Here is a 19,578-nt window from a genome sequence, read left to right as displayed (position 1 = left end):
ATAATTTTAAGATAGAAATTGACGACAATTATTTCTCGAAGAATACTCCATAATATCATAGTTCTGAATCCATTACATGTATGAGCCATGTTCAAAAGAATAATTATTTTAAAAAGGTGAATTATTGTTCTCAAAATTAAGTCTGGATTGTTTACTATTCTTTTATATATATATCTATATTTCGACAATATGATGTCAAGAAGTAAATACTATGGGCCCAAATAATGGACGTGCAATAAATTAATTGTCTGTTATTGAAAGGGATAAAATTCCTAGAAATGTCTTCTCTTCTTACTTCTCCGATGACAGTACGTAAATAGTTACAGACATTCCTACATAATGTGTAAGTAGTCCAGCGCCGCGACTACATTCCTTCTTCAAAAATATCATGTGGATGCGAACCTTCCTCTTCTCTCCTTCACCTTCCTCTCAGTCCTGTGATGATGTTCTAGCACTCATGAGCGTCTTGTTTCTGTTTTTCCCCCTTCTTGAAGCATATAAAGTTAAATTATTCAAACAACTAGTCATACATACTAAGAACCACCTACATTTAAAATTGATGTATATGTATACACAAGGCCTACAACTAATATGATTCAACTCTCAGACTTTTTGGTAGTTTGGCAATCCGTGTTCACAGGACTATCCCTCCTTGCAAACATAGGAGCACTCACCTCCCTTCTCCTCAAAAGAAACTCTCCTCGTCTCTTCAAAGCCTATCTCCTCATACTCCTTCTACAACTTTCTCACATCTCCCTTGTCAAAGTACCTCTTGTCTATACTCTTTGGTGGTCTTCTGGGTCCTATCCCTTTGGACCACAGCTATGTACAGCTTCCTGTATAATTGATTTTGCTCTACCCTCAGCCATCCTTGTCTTCACCACATGTCTACTTCTCCACATATCACTCCTTAACCGCTTGCCACGAAATGCAATTATCTTCTCTCTGGGACTAGGGCTTTTAGCTGGAGCATTTATAGGACTTCAGGCATGTATACGGGACTCTTCACGGACAACATGCTTTGGGTACTTTGCTCAAAAGAAGGAAGCTCGCAAGTATTCGGATTGGATTGTTAGTATAGGAACAAATGGATTCTCCATTATATCTGTGATTTTCGCTGGGACATTGTCTTTTTTTCGGGGATCTCCCTATTGGGACAAAGTGACACGCACACACACACATACTCAAAAGAAAATTCCTTACTTTTTCTTCGTTTCAAACTACATAACACATGTATTTTAAATACTTTTTTGATGAAGGAAAAAGTAAGGAATTTAATCTCTTACTTCTATTTAATTCTCTCTGGATCTAGTCCAATTTGCAACAAAATCTCTCCTTTGGCATTTTGGCCATTTGTTCGACTACATTTGTGAATATTCCGCGCAGTGTCTTCTACTTTTACATCCCGCCAAGTATGTAGACATGTAATTGTTTATTTAAAGAACGTCGACCATTTGTTGATTCTTTGAATGATCCTATCCTTTGCATTTTCAGGCAGTTCCGAGACGGCTAAAGAGTTTGCCCTCTACGTGCTGACTCGTCTCTTCCCGGACTCTACTCTCCTTTTCATTCCTTTAGGACTCTTACTACTCTCTCGTAATCTACAGGAATCCTCTTCCTCGAACGAAGAGGAACTCCGTCATCTCATAGACACCAATTGTCCCATTGTTCTCATGGAGAGACTCGCACACTCACAGACAACCATGGTTTGAGCAATTCAACTTTTACTACCTAATACATAAATAGATCTCATACAAGATGAAGAAAAGACGTTTAGAAAACAAAATTATATAAATACATTCTTTATATTCTGTACCTACAGATTAGTCATTAAATTCAAAATAGTTTATACAAAAGTATATGTTCATTTTATAGGTCATAACAATATAATATTAACACTAATAATTACTATTTAATTTATCCACATTATCCACACAACACTCACCACCTGCAAATACATCTCCCCCTCTTTCATTGCCTATCTCTGAATTTATGAGGTTCTATTGTTGATAATACCATCTTATACATATGTATGTATACAATTTATCCAAGTTTCTATTCTTTTACCTGCTTCAACTAGGTTAAGTACTCCAGAAGAGAGGGGGGTTTTAATCTTGTTTTGAAAAGGTCAATCATTGAAGGAGGAAGTAGCAAGTAGAAAGGTTGTGTTGCTTAGATATCATCCAATACATTAAAGTCGTCTCTCATGGAGACGCTCATTTCATTAAAAACTAATAAATAAACAAACAAAATAATTTGTTGAAAATTGAATTGAGAGTAGTTGTTTTAGAAGTCAACATGAGCGGAAACGACAATCATAATATGTCCATCATGAAGCCCATGCTTCGGATCAAACCCTCCAATGAGCCATCCGTGATTAAAATCTTTCTTCAGTACATACTGAGTGAAGTGGGTCTTTTGCTAGTCATAGTGCTATATGCTCTTTTGGGTACGTGAAATCCTATATATCTGTAGTTTGTTCGGAATATACCTCATTTTTGAACATAGGAGCAAATATTTACATTGATCTAGAGTGTGAGGGCGAGGATCTTCGTTACAAGGAGAAACAGGAGTTTGGAGCTAAGGTGGAAGAGTCTCTCTCCTACATGTCCATTGTCTTTTATGACTATGCCCTCAAAAAAAATATGAGTAGAGATGAATTTGAGAACAAGGTGGATGGAGAACTGAGAGATTTGATATCCATGATTCTAGAAGGGATAGAGGGAAAGGGCTATGACGGAGAGGTGAATGGCTGGGAAAAGGACTGGACCTTTTCAAAATCTCTACTATTCACGATTAGCATCATGACCTCCATTGGCTATGGGCACATTGCACCCAAAACGTTCTACGGACAAATCCTAACTCTTCCATATTCTTTGATCGGAATTGGAGTATTTATGGTATTTTTGGCAAAGGTGGGGAATGTCCTTGCAAGAGTACTCAAATATTCATATAGGTATACACCTTTTAAATAGATAACCACATAATATATAGTTGATCCTTGCCTTCAAGCCAAGTCCTTTGTCGACCCTTTATCTCGAAGAAAAAAAGATTAGAGGAACAGATTGGAGTCTTCTCCATGGAGAAGGATGAGTTATATGAAGAGGACAGTCTGGTTCTTCCCCTAAGTTTGAGTGTCTTTGTGCTCTGCTCCTATTTGGTCCTGGGTTCCTGGTTATTTTCCCTCTGGGAAGATTGGGACATGATGTCTTCATTTTACTTTACATTCATTACTCTCACCACCATTGGGTTTGGAGACCTCTCGCCCAGTTTTGATACAAGCTCTTGGAGGGGAAAAATTAAAATATTATTAGTCATGATTTATGTCGTGTGTGGTGAGGGCTTAGGAAAAAAAGGTTACATACATTTTTTGTTACATTAGAGATTATTTAAAGGTATGGCTCTGATTAGTATGGTGATTTCTTTACTTCAAGAACGAGCCACGAAAAAGGCAGAGGATATAGTTCAATCCCTAAAAAATGAGGTTGAGGAAAACCAAAGAGAAGAATTTGAAGAAGGGATTCATGGGATTTAATAAAAAATCTTAGCTTTACTCCCCTCATATTGCATGCAGCATCGTGACTTGACTTTTTTTAATATGATTATAACAATGATAATATGCAATCAACCTATTCCGACGATGCGGAGGAGTGCAAAGTAGTCTTTTCACATCAACACAATCTTCTTATGCAATATGTACGTATGATTCCCCCTAAGTTTGCAAATTGTGAGACACACCGAATAATTTTTAGATCTATTTGACCCTCATTTACATATTTATGCATTTATGTTTGTATCTACATACTTAACAGATAACATACCCGCCCACTTCTTACCATTAGAGTGCTTCTTGAATTTGCTTGTTATTTCGAAATGTTAGAGGGACATCGTACAAGAATGTTCCTTTCATTAAAAAAATGAAGAATTATAAATTTGGAGCGAGCTACTTATACTCATCAATAATTAGAAGTAACGCATTGACGTTGAATTTCCCAAATTTCACTTTTTTTTAAATAGCTTTTTTATCTAAAAATAGTCAATACACGTAAAAAAAGAGCAATGAAGACTACATATAACAATTTTAGATGTGTAAGCAATCTTTCAAAATTTTAAAGACCGTTTTCCCTTAAAATTAATATTTTTCATGAAAAAAAAGAAGTATTTTCGTACTTTATACCTTTCATTCTATGTCTGTGTTTGTGGTAGTGTAGAACAAAATATTTTGAAAAGTTATTTGTATTGATGTTGTTTGTTTAATCATTTCAGAATTAAGAGTCTTGTTGTTGACGGGACTTTATTACCAAATGTTAAATATAAATAAATAAAAAATTTACTCACAAATGAGTCATTTCAGCTTAAAAGACGAAACTGATAGAGTTGTGACTCCTTCCGAGACCAAATTATTTTTCCAGTCCAGTATAAAATGATTTTATTTCGACAAATTTGGACCGATATTTCGGTCCAGACTGCAATTACACACAGTAGATTCAAATGTAATCCTCTTCAAAAAGTAGAATGATTTCTTTGGTCTTCGATTATATACCGATTTTTTGTGTGTCTCAATCTAGGAATCAATTTCTTTACCTATCCTGATATATGAGTTTGTAAAAATAGGATTTATACAACAAATGTGTCCTCAAAGGAAAAACTTATTCAGACACACATGACGTCATCAACAATTCATCTATCGACTGATTTTTCTAAGAGACCGGTCCAGACCAAAACTTTTTCAAAGAAACAAATTCGTTCCGACTACTAAAGTTATATCGGTCTCAGACCAGTCTAGGACTATCAGACTGGAACCCAACACCAAAAAGTACAGTCTTAATATACAATGTGTGATGGAATGCCAATTGTTGCATTATTCTGATGACAAGATACTTCATTTATATGCTTCATCGCAACTTGTACAATTTGTTTGAACTATTTATAACTTGTATACGATATTGTACAAATTCACTCATCTCTTCACATTATTATACTCCTTTAAGTAATAAAATAATTGTTCATTTGAGAGGCCTTTTTAAATATATAGAAAGAATTGAATATTTGCAATATTATCAAATATGACAACAAACATACATATATACAACCAATGGAGACATGGCGAGGGAGGGGGACAACTGACCAGTTTTAGTTAGTCTTAAATACAAAACTAGATCTATGTACTTAGATATATAATTAGCACTCCTTTCAAGTGAATGGTATCTAATGTATGGTATATAAAATATTATGTATTATAAGCTTTAAAATTAGCAAAATATAAAAAAACCTCCGTTAGTCCTAGATATATAATCCACTCAACGCATCATTAGCCTTTCTTTGATCCTAAATCTTTTCGTGCTTTTTTTTCTTCTTCATTAGCATAATGATGATAATGTCCTTTTTATAACGGGTGACCTGCAGCTAATTGAATGGTTCAATAATTGCAATGCCGAACTACATACATAGATTTTCTTTAAAAATAATGTCAATCATCCATGAAACTGCAAATATCTACCTATTTATATTATTGTATACTATATACCTATAAAATGGTGTATTGGGGACTCAATGGATCGTTGTGAAGTAAATGTAGAACCATTGGCTTTAATGTAATTGACAAAAAAAAAAATTACATTGTGCACCATCTAAGGAAATATCAGGATCTTCAAATAAAACTTTTAAAAATGAACAAATTTTGATAGTGTAATAACTTTTTTTTTAAAAGATATATTATTTTAATTTTTTTTTTACCATATATATTTTTTCTTATACATTGATGACTTTTTTTAAATAATTTTTGAAACGATTTTCAATAAACTATTAAAAGACCATTTTTTGATCAACTTTTCATTTATAAAAAGATATATTTAATTGATGACCTTTCTTTTACAAAAGATTTAAATAATGTCTAATGTATTTCTAATTAAAAAAGTTTTGTCCGATCTTCACATTTCTTTGAGAAATACATTGTTAATGTAACTTAAATGAATTAAACCAGAGAGTATTAAACTTTAATGGGCATACACTTGATGATACGCTATCTCCATCTTGTATATGATTTATTATGAAAATAGTGTCAATGCAAATGTTACATAATATGCTGCCAAAAATTGGCAAATATATAAAAACTATATCGGTGGTACACGAAGATCCAGATATTTTACACGCAATATATGTAACAAGCTTGAGAACCACTCAATTATGTTGAACCTTTTAAATGGGTTTTTGTTTTGGTGGTTTATTCAAATAACATATTTGTATTCTCTTATTTGTAAATGTAACAAAGAACTTTACCAAAAAGTAAAGTTTCCTTCTTATTATAAGTTCCCCATTTATCCATTATAAAAGAAGTAAGATGGTAATTTACAACTTGTACATTTGTTCGAGTTGTAAAAAGGGACCCATGTTATGTATGACGAGGACTTACACTGAACGATGAAAAGGCTGTCCCTGACATTCTGCGTCTAATGTATGTGTTATATAAAAATAACATGTTAATGATAGAATATGTTTTTAGGAGTGATATTATTATGTAAATTCGAATGAGGAAGAAGAAGACAACTAGGAAAGAGAGAGAGAGAGAGAGAGAAAAAATGTATTAATATTTATATTAATAATATGAAGAAAATAACTTTTGTAGAAAGCTTTTACTATTCTTTTTATATAAGAGGAAGGAGCTAAGAGAGAGTCAAAAAAATAAAAAGGAAATAAATAGAAAAAGTATTTACGATTACTAGTAGGAATAATATTTGCTTTATATTTTTTTTAGCATATATTTTATTATGAAAAATTGTTAAACAAATGCGATTCACTGAACAATAATAATTTAGCACTTTGCTTTTAATGAATTCAAATGTTTCAATATTTATTAAATATATATATGTATGTAGTCAATTAGGCCAAGAAATACTTCATTATACAAGGAGTAAGCACTTCTTTTCCCCTTCCATTTTGTTGTTACCTACTTAAAACTATTTTTCCATAAAAAGAGTGGTAATGAATTGAACGAGAGAGTTGAACTAAAACTATCATGTAATGAATGTGTGAAGGGACTTTCTAAATATTAATTCTATATTAACAAAATAATAGCTACTATTATTGATCTTTTAACTCCTACCGAAATTCCCTTCACGATTGTTTGAATTCAATTATCTCGTTCCATTCCATAACTATATTCTATAACCTAATAGTCCTTCGTAAGTTTAAAAAAGGATGATGCATTTCATGTATGCAAATACGGCGTTACCTTGCTAACATAAAAATTTGCAATGCAAGCTGTCAATATGTCTGCTCCTATTCCCAGCTTATCAGTGGTTTGAACAACGTTGATTGGTTAAATCACAAAGAGTTCTTGTTAAGGTTCCCAACAAAAATAATTAAGGAAGGAATAGTTGAAATAGGGAAGGAGTTGGGTATCTGACTTTGGGATTTTACCCCTGTCTCTTTTTCTTGGAGGAAAGGTTGTGAGAGTCAATAAAGGTAACGAAGTTATGTATGTAGATATGACGTTGATGTAATAAGTTGCAAGTATATATTGCAGTTTAAGGGGCTGTCGTTCTTGTGTTGGTGCTACTAGACGTTGCATGAGTGTTTGTATAGTTTAAAGACCTTGTTGTGGGGTAAAAGGTTGATTTCAGAGGAGACGTACTTGGATTTGAAGAAAACGTAGGAGACTTGCGTGTGGAAGATGAAAAAGATGTGGTTGTTGATAAAGAAGAAGGTGAAGAAGACTGTTTTGTTGTTGTTGTGATTGTTGGGATGGTAGGCGTTGACCTACTGTGGTTGTAGTGCAGTGTACTTGTGGAAGAACTGTTTGGAGGAGAAGAGCTGCTACTATTTCTGAGGAGGCGTGAACTACTGCTATCACTACTATTATTCTTGCTGTCAAGTTCATCATTAGTAATATTTCTTGAGGCTGAAGACGAGGAGACAGCCGCAGTAGGGGCGGACGCTCCCTTTGGAGGCAATCCGAAGTAGTTGACGGGCAGGTAAATACGAAGTAGGAGTACAAGCCAAAACAGTATGAAACCTATCATCCCAAAAAATAGGGATAAGTGAAAGTTTGTGAGTCCACAGGGGAGTCGTGGAGCTCGAAAGCCCTCACTCCTGCCTCCAGAGGTCAGTCTTTGTTGATCGTCATCCTGTGACGAGGCGAAATCCCCTACCACACTTGTTCCTGAGGGGGTTTGAAGGGAGATTTGTGGCTGTTGGGACGTATCTGGAAGAATGAGGTCCTTCCGTTTGATGTGAAAGGGGGAAGACGATAAAATGGGATAACTGAAAAGAGATTTCAGTTCGTATTAAAACTATTTATATATAAAAAAATAATAAATTTATAAAATTAACAGACACGTTTAAAGAAATATACAGGGAAATGAGAATAAAAAATAATCACAAATTTTTTCATGAGTGAACACAAGTCATTTTGGCACAGCTTCACTCGAACATTACTCTGAGCTTTCACAGTGTCGTCATCCATAAATATTTAGCAAAAATGACTACATTTTATGTACGTATTAATAAATGCCTACTCAAAAGCTAAAATCATATAGGTCTATAGTAATCATGAACTAATAGTATGACTACACTTTGACCTTTATTCCTATGCCCTAAATATCCAAATACTTAATCTATGTTACAAGTACACGAGGGACAAATTGAATATGTCGGGATATTTTATAATACTAGCGTCTATTTGGATTATATTTATACTAATAAATAGTAGTGTTATATATAAAACATTAATTGAAATTAAATAGGTATGTAAGAATGTCTGTAGGAAAATTCTAAATATTAAAAATACATAGATATATAAAAAAATATCTATATAAAGCATGTAATAAGGGTGCAGCCGGCTCGAAATATAAAATAAATACTCCTTACAAGATCAGTTATCTTATTAGTAAATATATTTCAATTTCTTCATATTCCTAAGGCTCTGTATTGGTGCTTCTAACAGATTTTGTGTACATTTGTAATAATTTGGTGTCATAACGAAGATCTCTATTATATTTGGGCTATGTAACTAATAGGTATTATCCCAATAAACAACCAAATAGTTTATTCTATACATTAATATAAATAAAGAATTCAATTCTTCTTCTTTTCTTTTTTGAAGAAAGAGTAACTGTCTACTCGTAACAAAACATAGAGAGAAATACTTAATCAAATATTCCTGGAATGTAGGAGGAATGCGCTTCTTGAATGGAAAATAGACATGCTATAATAAAAGCATTGTTACTATTTGTTGGGTAGAATGTTTGATACACCATTGTTTCTTCATTGTCCTTCTATAATTTGGAGCTTTTGAATTCCTTAAAAAGGAGGGAGAGAGAACAGAAGGGGAAAACATTGCCCGATTTACAGATATATTTTCAGTATAAATATTAAAATAGAGTTTCGGTCTAGACATTCTAGACCAGTAAGTGAATGCTCTAAATTTTGATGAAGCAAACTAATTCGTTTCAGATTGGTATCACAAACAAAATGGATCTTGACCAATTTTATAAATGAATACCGAGTTTCCTCATTCTGAACATTAGACACAAGAACGTCATATGGATTTTAATGTGCTTCATAAGACAAGTTGTATAAAATATGATCTGCCAGAAAGTTAGTATAAAATAAATCGGAAATTAACGTGGCAATCCTGACAATTGATGAATGTTTGGAGAAAGAGCAGCTTACCTTTTCATACGTTTTATTAGATTAGCTATCTATGAGATGAAGGTGTGATAAACACAAATAGCACTCTGTATCTACTACCTATGACATATCTAGGGATGAATTTCTCTAATTACAATCTTCAATTCTACTCTGAGATGAAATAAGACTTATATGGAACACTCCCCAACAAATTCTCAGTGTCACTCTCTCCAAAATTGAAAGATTTTGGAGATTCCAGCTTTAGAAAGTAAAATCAAATCTTCAAGTTACCAACAACAAAACTCCCTCGCTAAAAATGCTAAAAATTTAAAATTATATTCATATGTTCACAACTTGTCACAACATTGAGAAGAGGAGAAATTCAGTTTAGAGAGTGAGTGCGAAAAAAAATTGATCCAGGATTAAAAAAATATTAAATTTGGATAAAATCACAAAATACTAAACTTGGAATTAATCACAGATCGAGTCCCAACACTAATAAATATTAAACTTTTTTTCTCTCTAAAGTCTAGATGGAAAATTTGTCGAATTATATCAGAGAAAACTTTACAGCTCAAATGTATGTAGTAGTGATTCCAAAAAAAAAAAAAAAAATCCCAATACAGATTCCAATTTAATTCTCCAAAAATTCCCAATGCCGATTCCAATTCTTTAATATTTTAAATAATAGTTAAAAATACCGTTTGTTATCAGGGGCGTCCACATAATTATATTTTATTGGGGGCTTGGTTTTTGGAATTTACAAAAAAAAAAAATCAAAAATTAAAGAAAATTTTAACAAAATTTGAAAAATCAAATTTTCTGAAATTTTGTTTATTCTCAAAAAATTATATTTGTAGGAAAAAAAATTCAAAAATATTCAAATATTAAATTTGTTTTTAAAAAAATTTCAAAAATCCACGCAGTTTCCAGAAAATTAAATTTCTTGTAAAAAAAAAGTTCAAATATTAAATTTTCTGGTAAAAACAAAAAATTCCTTTATTTTTTTTTTTTTTTTTTTCATTACTTAGAAATTTAATAAATAGTTAAATACCAGTAATAAAGGACAATTGCAAATTAAGTGTAATTTTTCCAATTAATTTTCCCGATTAATCTTTGCATCGCTAGTATGTAGATATCTACCTAGTCTTATGTCTTTAGTAACAAAATAAGTCTTATGTTTTTGTACACTTCCACAGCAGGATATTTGTTTTTTATGTGTTATGTCCTACTGAATACCACCAAATATTATCATAATTACAATATATGTATATTTTCTAAGGATTGATTCATGAATACAAATTAGATTGTGACAACGTCAAACCATTTCCTGAAAATGTTTCTTTGTCAAATAAAAGCATAGTATCTTTCTAACCCCCATTCCCTTTCACTAGTATATATTGATCAGTAGCGTCCATAGGGGAGGGGCTGTATTCCCCACCCCAAATTAAGGAATTTCTGCTTTTTACTAGAAAATTTGATTATTTTTTTTTTCAAAACAAATAAATATTAGAAATATTTTTTATTTTTCAATTTTTTTTTAATTAACTTATGGAGAATAGCTATGAATTTCTTTTTCCAAAAAATTTGATTTTCTGTCAATGGATTTTGAAAAAAAAATCAAAAATTTAATAGTTGAAATATAATTTTTGAAATTTTTTGAGAATAGCAATGGAGTTTTGAAATTTTTTAAAGAAAATTATAATTTGTAGATTTTTTTTCCAAAAAAAATCTACAAATCAAATCCCTGCCCCTCCCAAATATAACTTTGTGTACGGCCCTGTTGACGAACATAATGCCGTGGGTAATTTGATATGAAATCAATTAAGGGCCCAACTCCAATCCATGTCTAAATATTATTATGTATATATATGATTTAATTATGTATGTATGCACTTTGTATTTTTTAATTTAATACCCTGTTGCCTTAAGAATATGCCTTACTCTTTTCATCCAAATGCTTCATATATGATACATTAGTCCTTCATTTGTGCCTTGTAACAACACACTTTTTTCATCCTTCAAAAAAAATGATGGATGTAATTAAATTGAATGTATATACCTACCTACATAGAGTACTTCTCATTAAAGCAAGCGATATCAGTAGATAAGGAACGAAATGTTGATGAAGTGAAATATATAGAATTACATCAGTAATGTCAAATTTTTTTGAGACAAATGAAGAGTTAATATAATCTTTACAAAAGTCATTTACTAAGTAATTACTTAAAAAACAAAGTGAAAGATATTATGAGTAAGACAAAGCACATCTTATTTGCCTTTTTTGAAATACAAATGATTTTTATACCCAAATATGCTATACTGCTAAATATATGCTATGTATAACTAAATTAATTCGTTTTGTCAAGTGAAGACATGGTAATTTCCTCCAATCATTCAGTGCTATTTTTTAAACCCTCAACCCATTTATTAAAGTTATTTCAAAAGGGGTTTTATGAATAGATGTGATAACTAATGGAAAATGTATAGATACAAAAATTGCTTTTAGTTCGATAACATTTCCTCGTCTCCATGAAAACTTTTTCCATCGCAAGATGTCCCTTTTGAGGTACTACAGATGTGACACTACTTCATCATTTCCCTCGTAATTTAAACAATTTATTCTTCACAAAGATCACTTTCTGAATTAAATGAGGCATGATCGTTGTATATTTAACAGTAGTTTGTTTGCAAAGCTAGAATAGTAACGCCATCTTGAGCGTAAATATTATAGCAGTATATGTATGACATAGGTTATTTATTTGTTTATTAGAAGCTTGTTTACGTATTTGTAAATGACTATTATACGGTAGCGCCACCTCGCAGAGAAGTTGTTTTTTTTAAGTTTGATCCCCATTAAAAGAGTGAATTAATGTAGTGCATTCTATTATCCCACTAAATTTGGACAAAAATTGATCATATTAAATACTTATATGCGTACTTCTATTGTATATAAGCCAGTTAGCTTTATAGCCGAACATATTAATGAAACTAGGATCCTTATTGGTTAGTGTGGAATACTTTATTCATATTTTTGTTTAGAGAAATAACCCACAACCTACTTTTCTCTATTACATATAATATACATATATTTATATGAAATAAAGAAGGGAATGAGTTTCTAATAACCTGCTTAAGAAATCAGGAATGAAGTTCAAGGAACCATTTCGTTCTTTTATTCAATACATATGGATAACTACATACAAATGCTGTTGTTTCACACAAAAATATAAATGTTCAATACATAAGAGAGGAGAGTGAAGAAAAAGAGCAACAGTTTCTTTGTCAGAAGAAAAAAAAGGAGGGAAAAAGAAAAGAAAAATTTATATTCAGCATTGAATAAGAGAAGAGGCATTAATATTGGATATTTCGTATGTTTAATACCTTGTGTTAAAATAAATACTATATGAGCCTTTATTCTTATAAAATTATTTAATCTATGAAATTTGTCTAAATGTGCTCTAAAAAGTAACACAAAAATCATTACTCTACTATAGATAACTATGTTTGAAATATCTAACCATTTATCGTACTAACACAAAAAAATTACATTGTATTTTGTTGTCAACTGTTGATGTTTCCGCTTTATTCCCCAGATTATTAGTATTCTGAAAGTTGTTGATTGATTGAATTATAATTAGCTTTTGTTATGCTGTAAAAATTTCCCAATAAAATTAATTATATAATTGGGAAGAAATGGGTAACTATTTACCACTTGAGCTTGGACCAAGTTTTTTCTACTTAATTTGGGAAAAAGGTTGCGAGAGTTAATAAAGGTACAAATGGTGTAAGTTGTTCATTTTTAGTGGGAATCTTTCAAGTTAGTGACAGCTATTTGAAAGCTACAATATATCAAGCTTTTATTTCTAAAAATTCTTGTGAATAAGTTCAAAAAGTGGAGCTTCAAGATTTTTATCAAATTTCGTGAATAAGAATTTTTAAAAAAACATGCTGGACTCATAAGGATTTACAAGACTCCCTTATTTGAATTTTCTAGTGATGGAGAGCCCCTCTATAAAATTGGAAAGCTAATTTTATTTTCAAAATCCACATTGTAGCTTACAAAAGTAACTTTATAATATTTGGAACTTAAAAAAATTACCAAAATTTCTTAAATCAAGAAAAACATAAATTAGTGTGGAAAGGGCTATAAGAAAGTTTATTGCAGCTTTGGTTCGAATTTCAAAGTTGAATGCTCACTATTACTTTATTGTTCATTTTCATCTTATGTCAAACAGTCCTATATTAATATAATTTTTGCATTACTCGTATAATTATTGTGGCTTTCATCAATGTAATAATATTATATCTGGGAAATACCGTGTATTTAATGGTTATAACATGAATTTTAGATAGTCACGAAAATGTATTACACTGCCTTTCATGAACCATTTTTAAATATCCAAATATGACATTTTTATTTCTAAACAGCGATATATTTACGTCATATGGACTAAAAAATATATTTAATCCTGCAATTTTTATTCTACTAAAGTAAGCACTTAAATGATGTGGCTCGTTAACACAAAAGCAAGCTAGAATTTTTTTCCCGAAATTGAGCCTGGATTACCATTTCTATCAACAAATTATTCTAATTTATCCTTTGAGATAAAAATAAATCATCTTCATTATCCAAACAAATCTGGGTCAAATACAGCTTTATAAAGGAAGGCTTTAAACTGTAGTTAACATCTGAGGTATCTCTAAGCATCCCAGAAGTTGGAATTGGGATTATTTCTTCCCTCCTTTTACAAGTTTTTAATATTTCATACCTTAAATGAGATATGCTGTTTGTCAGCATAAAAGCATGCTAATAGTGTGATATTAAAATGTATATTTTTTGAAAGGAGACATAAGGAAACCAAATGAAGTCTTTTAAACCAATTAAAGACTTTAGAATACAGTTAATATTCTTGAATATCTCACTGTATCCCATAAATTTCAATACAAAGCCTATAATGGATCGAAATATAAATCTATAAAATATTGGACTATATACATATGTATGTATGAAGTAAAAGCGATATTGCACATTTCTCCTAATTTTAATTTTAGTTCAAGAGATTTATGTTAACTCACTAATTGTTCGTTTACAGTTAGTTTAAAATAACGAATTCTAAGTAGGTCTCTTATAATATTACAAATGACAAAAAAAAAATCCTTCAGAATATTAAAAAAAAATTATTTGTTTTTGAAGTTTCCTTTAATTCTATTTACACAAACATAGAGGTTATCTTAGTGTACCTAAAATGTAGCAATTATGTCATTATCCATAAAAGAAGAGCATGTATGTTTCTTTATTTTGTATTTGTTTATTTATTGTTGATTCAATCATGTCACTAGTACTTGCTCTACGGGTGTGAAGATTGACTGAAGAGTCAAATGGAAAGAAAGAGAAGAAAACTTTTCCTTTTTTCTCTCTTTTTGCTTCCCTCGTTTTTTTTTTTAATGGTCACTACATAGATTGAATTTCCATTAATTATAGCTATATAATTTCTATCTGCTGATTTCTACATTGCAAACTTCGTTTCTATCTAGGTATATAAATATGTAGAAACTACAATTACCTAATGTGCTCCTGTATATATACTACATTTCCCGATAAATTGTCTTGGATCGGAATCCCATTCCTAAATAAAATAAAGCTTCTAAAATTAAAGTATTTCATTTTATATTTTAAGAAGAAATAATATTTGATACGGCTGTCTTATTCATAATATATTCTCAATTCTCATTAGTACCATTATCCCTAATAGCACAAGGGTCCAACTTTTTTTGAATTCCGTAACCCGATCTAACTCGCTACAAAAAAAATCTTTTTTTTTGGTGATTGCGCATCGCATCACTAAAATTATTAAATGTACGTAATTCCTGTGAAATGATTATTTTCATATGAATTTTCCGGGAAAACTACCAAATATATAAAACTTTAATCAATTTATTATTATTATCGATTGAACTAAACTAAATATATAATATGCCGATTTTTGATGGAGCAAAAGGGAAAGTAGATCTATTGTCCTATTGTCTGTATTGTTGATCGTGGATTTTGTGGAGTAGGTTTTCATAGTTCTACTTTGGATGCTTACTCGATACTCCAACAAAAATTGACAGAAGGACTCAACGACAAACAATACCGACAATTAAGAAGGTTCCATTGGGCAATGACGCATTGTTCCACCAAAAATGGATATAATATGTACGTTTAAAAAAAATGATTGGATAAAAGAAGTGTTTAGTACGAGTATTCCTCGAAATTGAACAAATCCGACATTTTCCCGTTAATGATTTGAACACGTCCGAATTACTATTTGAAAAACTCGACTAAACTCGAACTAATATCAAACTAGAAATATTTGAGGATAAGGTATTTTCGGAAGAAGAAATATAATTGAAAGTCATGATTTGGCTGAAATGTTCATAACTATATTTATAGTTGTATAAATTATGACCTATCGATATGTAAAAATAAAAAAGAAACCGAAAGTTAACGTGGTAATCCTGACAATTTGAAAAATGTTTGGGGAGAGAACAGCTTAGCTACCAAAGACGTTTCATTGGATCATCTACAAGCAGGCCTGAGAGGGATGAAATAAATATAAATTTCCCTCTGTATGTCGATCTTTAATTCTACTCTAACTCATAGAAGTCAAAGCTAATTACTCCCGAACAAACCCTCATTGTTATTTCATGTGGACACTCACTAATGATTACTTTATACTTAAATGTTATCTTTTCAGGAACTGCACAATAATGATAAAATAAAAACAAGCTTCAGATTACAATCTAAGATTAAATTATGCATGCATTCAGTTCATATGTTATGTAACTCTAATTAGATGTACCCAAATCAACTTAATCTATGTTTCGCAGTGATTTTAAACATAGATATAACTTTTTTGAAGAAAAACATTCCTAAAATGACCTATATTATTTGACTAATAATTAATTTACTGTCTTATAAAGGTAGTGTAACTGACTTAATTGTTGAACTAACATCGATTTTATCAATTAAATGAACAAGAATATTTCTTTGAATCTCAACTTGATTCAATGCTCAAAAAATGAAACTCAAAACTGACACAAAATAAAAGGATCCTATGGATGGCGGCGTCATAGCTTATAAGTCACAAAGGACTTAACTTCATGGATTGAGAATATATATGTACACATTGGAGTTAAACATAAGTAACTATGTATTTATAACTTTATACATAATATTGAAAAGTTATTTATTCTTTTCCCTCTATTGCATGCCTTATTCAAGTATTTTTCGACTTCATTTTGTTTTTATTCTTGTTTATTTTTTTTTGTAAAGTACATTTATAAATCATTCAAGGTAAATATTGCCAACAAGGTTTTATTTCTTTTATATTATATATTGTTAAAAATATATATAATTTATACATATACATTCTACCATGATAATACCACCACTAAAATGACGACTTCTAAATATTACAATGACTTGAAGGGATTCCTTTCTAATATATATACATCGGTATATATATATATATATATGTGCGTGAATATGTATGATTGAAATATTTTTTTTGCACATCAAACATTATTTTTAAATATGTAACATGTAACAAATTGTATATGCAAAAATATTATATTCTTTTATGTCCTTACATTCTCAAAAGTAATACATAATCCCTAATTCTATTATTTTTTGGGAGGGTGTAAGGCAGTGATTCTCAGCTTTGGGGCTTCTCAACGCTTATACTAAAATGTCTTTCGTAAGGAAAAAGTTATCAAAAATTCCTATAAATGTATTACAAAAATTCGTTTGGGTATCATTAGCTACCTAAAATTACATCTCCGCACTGATGAAAAGCTTGTGAATTCCTGATGTTAAATGGATGTGTCATGTCCCCCCAAAGATTTTTTCTAGCTATAAAATGTCCCCTTCCCCACCGATTTTACATCATTTCACAGCCAAGTTTAACAATCATTACTGTGCGTAAGGTGATAGGTAGGGATGTGAAATATGTCAAAATTGCACTGAGCCATAAACACCACGTCTGAAAAAATGTTGTACAAAAATATGGAGACTTTCAAAGATGACATATCTGCAGACAGAGATAATTAGGGCTGTAACTTTTGTTGATGTGAGTGAACACACCCACCATTGCTATCTGTCTTCTCTGTTTCATTTTATGACCAATTTGTTATTGATAATAAATAACAATTGATCAAAGTACTAAACAGCTTTATTTTTCTTTCTTTACTTAAAATCAACTCTATCTAAACATTTCTTGCAACCCTAGAGATCCCTATTGTGATTCTTGCTTGTTAGCTGGTGATATGATGCAGATATGTAAACATCAACTTTTTTCACATCTCTAGGCCTATAGTATTATACATTAAAAACTTACTCCACGACGGAGTTGTCCTTGTTATTGTTGCTACTCTTAAAAGCCCTGTCTTGTAGAAGAGACACGGGCTCCACAGAGTTGTTGCCGATCCGCCGACTCGGAGTAGAAAGGAACTTTTCAATTTTGGTAATAGCGGTTTTATAGGATGGAGAAGAGTTTGGAATGGCACCCGACGAAAATGGAGGTGGAGGAGAAGAAGGTGAGAGTGTTATGGACTCATCTTCTTCTTCCTCCTCTTCTGCTTCATCTATTCTAATTTCTCCTTTGGGAAGGATTGGTGTAGTGACTCGATTCCTCATATGGGAAGACTCCTCCAATTTGGAAGACTCTGACATTTCCAGACTTTCCATCATCATCTCTTGAGAGTCGGGAGGGTTTTGTCGTCGTATGGAAATCTTATTCTACGTGAGTTGGTAGACACATTTTCTTCCCTTCGTGGCTCACTCATAATATGTGGAGGAGGTAGAAGGAAGAGATAAATCTGTGGATAAATAGATATAGCGTTGGGGGGGAGAGGTACTTTGCCTTCTATCTCTCTCTCTCCCTCTTTCCCTTCACTAGATGACTTATAAAATACAACTGAAGAACAAAACAAAAATAATCTTTCATATGCATACTACATAGTTAGAATAATGATAGTATTATGAATGTAACTGAATTTCGTCCCCCCTCTTTTTACTTTACTTTTTCACCTTAAAAAAAAAAGTTGCGCCTTGGAAAAAAAGCTCTCCTCTCTAAAAAAAGAAAAGTAAAAGCGTGGGCGCACGTTTACACTATAAGTTAGTAAATATTATAATATATACATAAATAGACACTATTTTGATAATAAAATATTTACAATATATATTCACATATCTTTCAGGAGCTCAACTATTTACATATGTATGTATATTATACAAGATATGACCATCATATTACTATTTAACTACTCATAATAAAACTATTACCGATCATCATTCTGAAGAAGAGCTCTACATATAATGGAGGAGGAAAAATGAATCAAATGCTGTTTTTTTATTCAAAATATGTTCATCTTGATTTATAACACATTTTTTATATTATATTTATATATACATGTAATGAATGTAGGCATGTTTATCTCACAAAAGATAAGCTAAAATATGTGGACCGTCCGCTAAAAACAAACACGATTGATTTTTATGAAAATTGAGTTTGATTGACACTTGTATTCTTCAAATAATTAGTTTTCGTTTCTATCAACAAATTATTCTGATGAATCAATTGGAGAGGTTGCAAATTGCACTTATAGGTCGCAAAAATGTGTCATAACAATTAAATCATTAGAAATTGATAGGTTACATTAGAAAGGAGTCATATCGGGATCAAATTAGCCCTCTCATAAACCAAAAGAATACTTTAAACTATACCTTTCTTGGTTTCTCAAATCATCCAAAAAAATTGTTCTCAAAGTCTGTAAATTGATCAAAAATTGGCTCTATGTAAATGTATATTTTGCTCTCTTTCTTGATTTTAGCTCAAGATTATTATTTTTAAGTTAACTCCCGTCATATCTAATTAGTTTATGTCTTGGGATATGAATAGCTGA

The 19,578-nt window shown here is 31.1% G+C and overlaps 3 protein-coding genes across 3 annotated transcripts in view; 2 read left to right on the top strand and 1 right to left on the bottom strand.

Moving 5' to 3' along the window:
* Window positions 1-19,578, top strand: part of LOC121119404 (uncharacterized) — a 100,632-nt gene that overhangs the window by 23,022 nt on the left and 58,032 nt on the right. The gene's annotated exons all lie outside the window — the stretch shown is intronic.
* LOC121119399 (uncharacterized) lies at window positions 1,787-18,679 on the bottom strand. The gene is made up of 2 exons (XM_040714058.2): window positions 18,012-18,679; window positions 1,787-8,262 (listed from the first exon to the last, which is right to left on the bottom strand). The coding sequence occupies exons 1-2, from the start codon at window positions 18,365-18,367 to the stop codon at window positions 7,527-7,529; spliced, it is 1,092 nt and encodes a 363-aa protein (XP_040569992.1). The 5' UTR covers window positions 18,368-18,679; the 3' UTR covers window positions 1,787-7,526.
* On the top strand, window positions 2,299-4,361 carry LOC121119401 (TWiK family of potassium channels protein 7-like). The gene is made up of 4 exons (XM_040714059.2): window positions 2,299-2,449; window positions 2,509-2,956; window positions 3,013-3,335; window positions 3,396-4,361. Exons 1-4 carry the CDS (start codon window positions 2,299-2,301, stop codon window positions 3,533-3,535), a joined length of 1,062 nt encoding a protein of 353 aa, XP_040569993.1. The 3' UTR covers window positions 3,536-4,361.

The sequence above is a fragment of the Lepeophtheirus salmonis genome, chromosome 6 (genome assembly GCF_016086655.4).
Source record: "Lepeophtheirus salmonis chromosome 6, UVic_Lsal_1.4, whole genome shotgun sequence".
NCBI lineage: Eukaryota > Metazoa > Arthropoda > Copepoda > Siphonostomatoida > Caligidae > Lepeophtheirus > Lepeophtheirus salmonis.
Note: the sequence above shows the minus strand (reverse complement) of the source record. Positions and strands in the feature narration are given on the sequence as shown.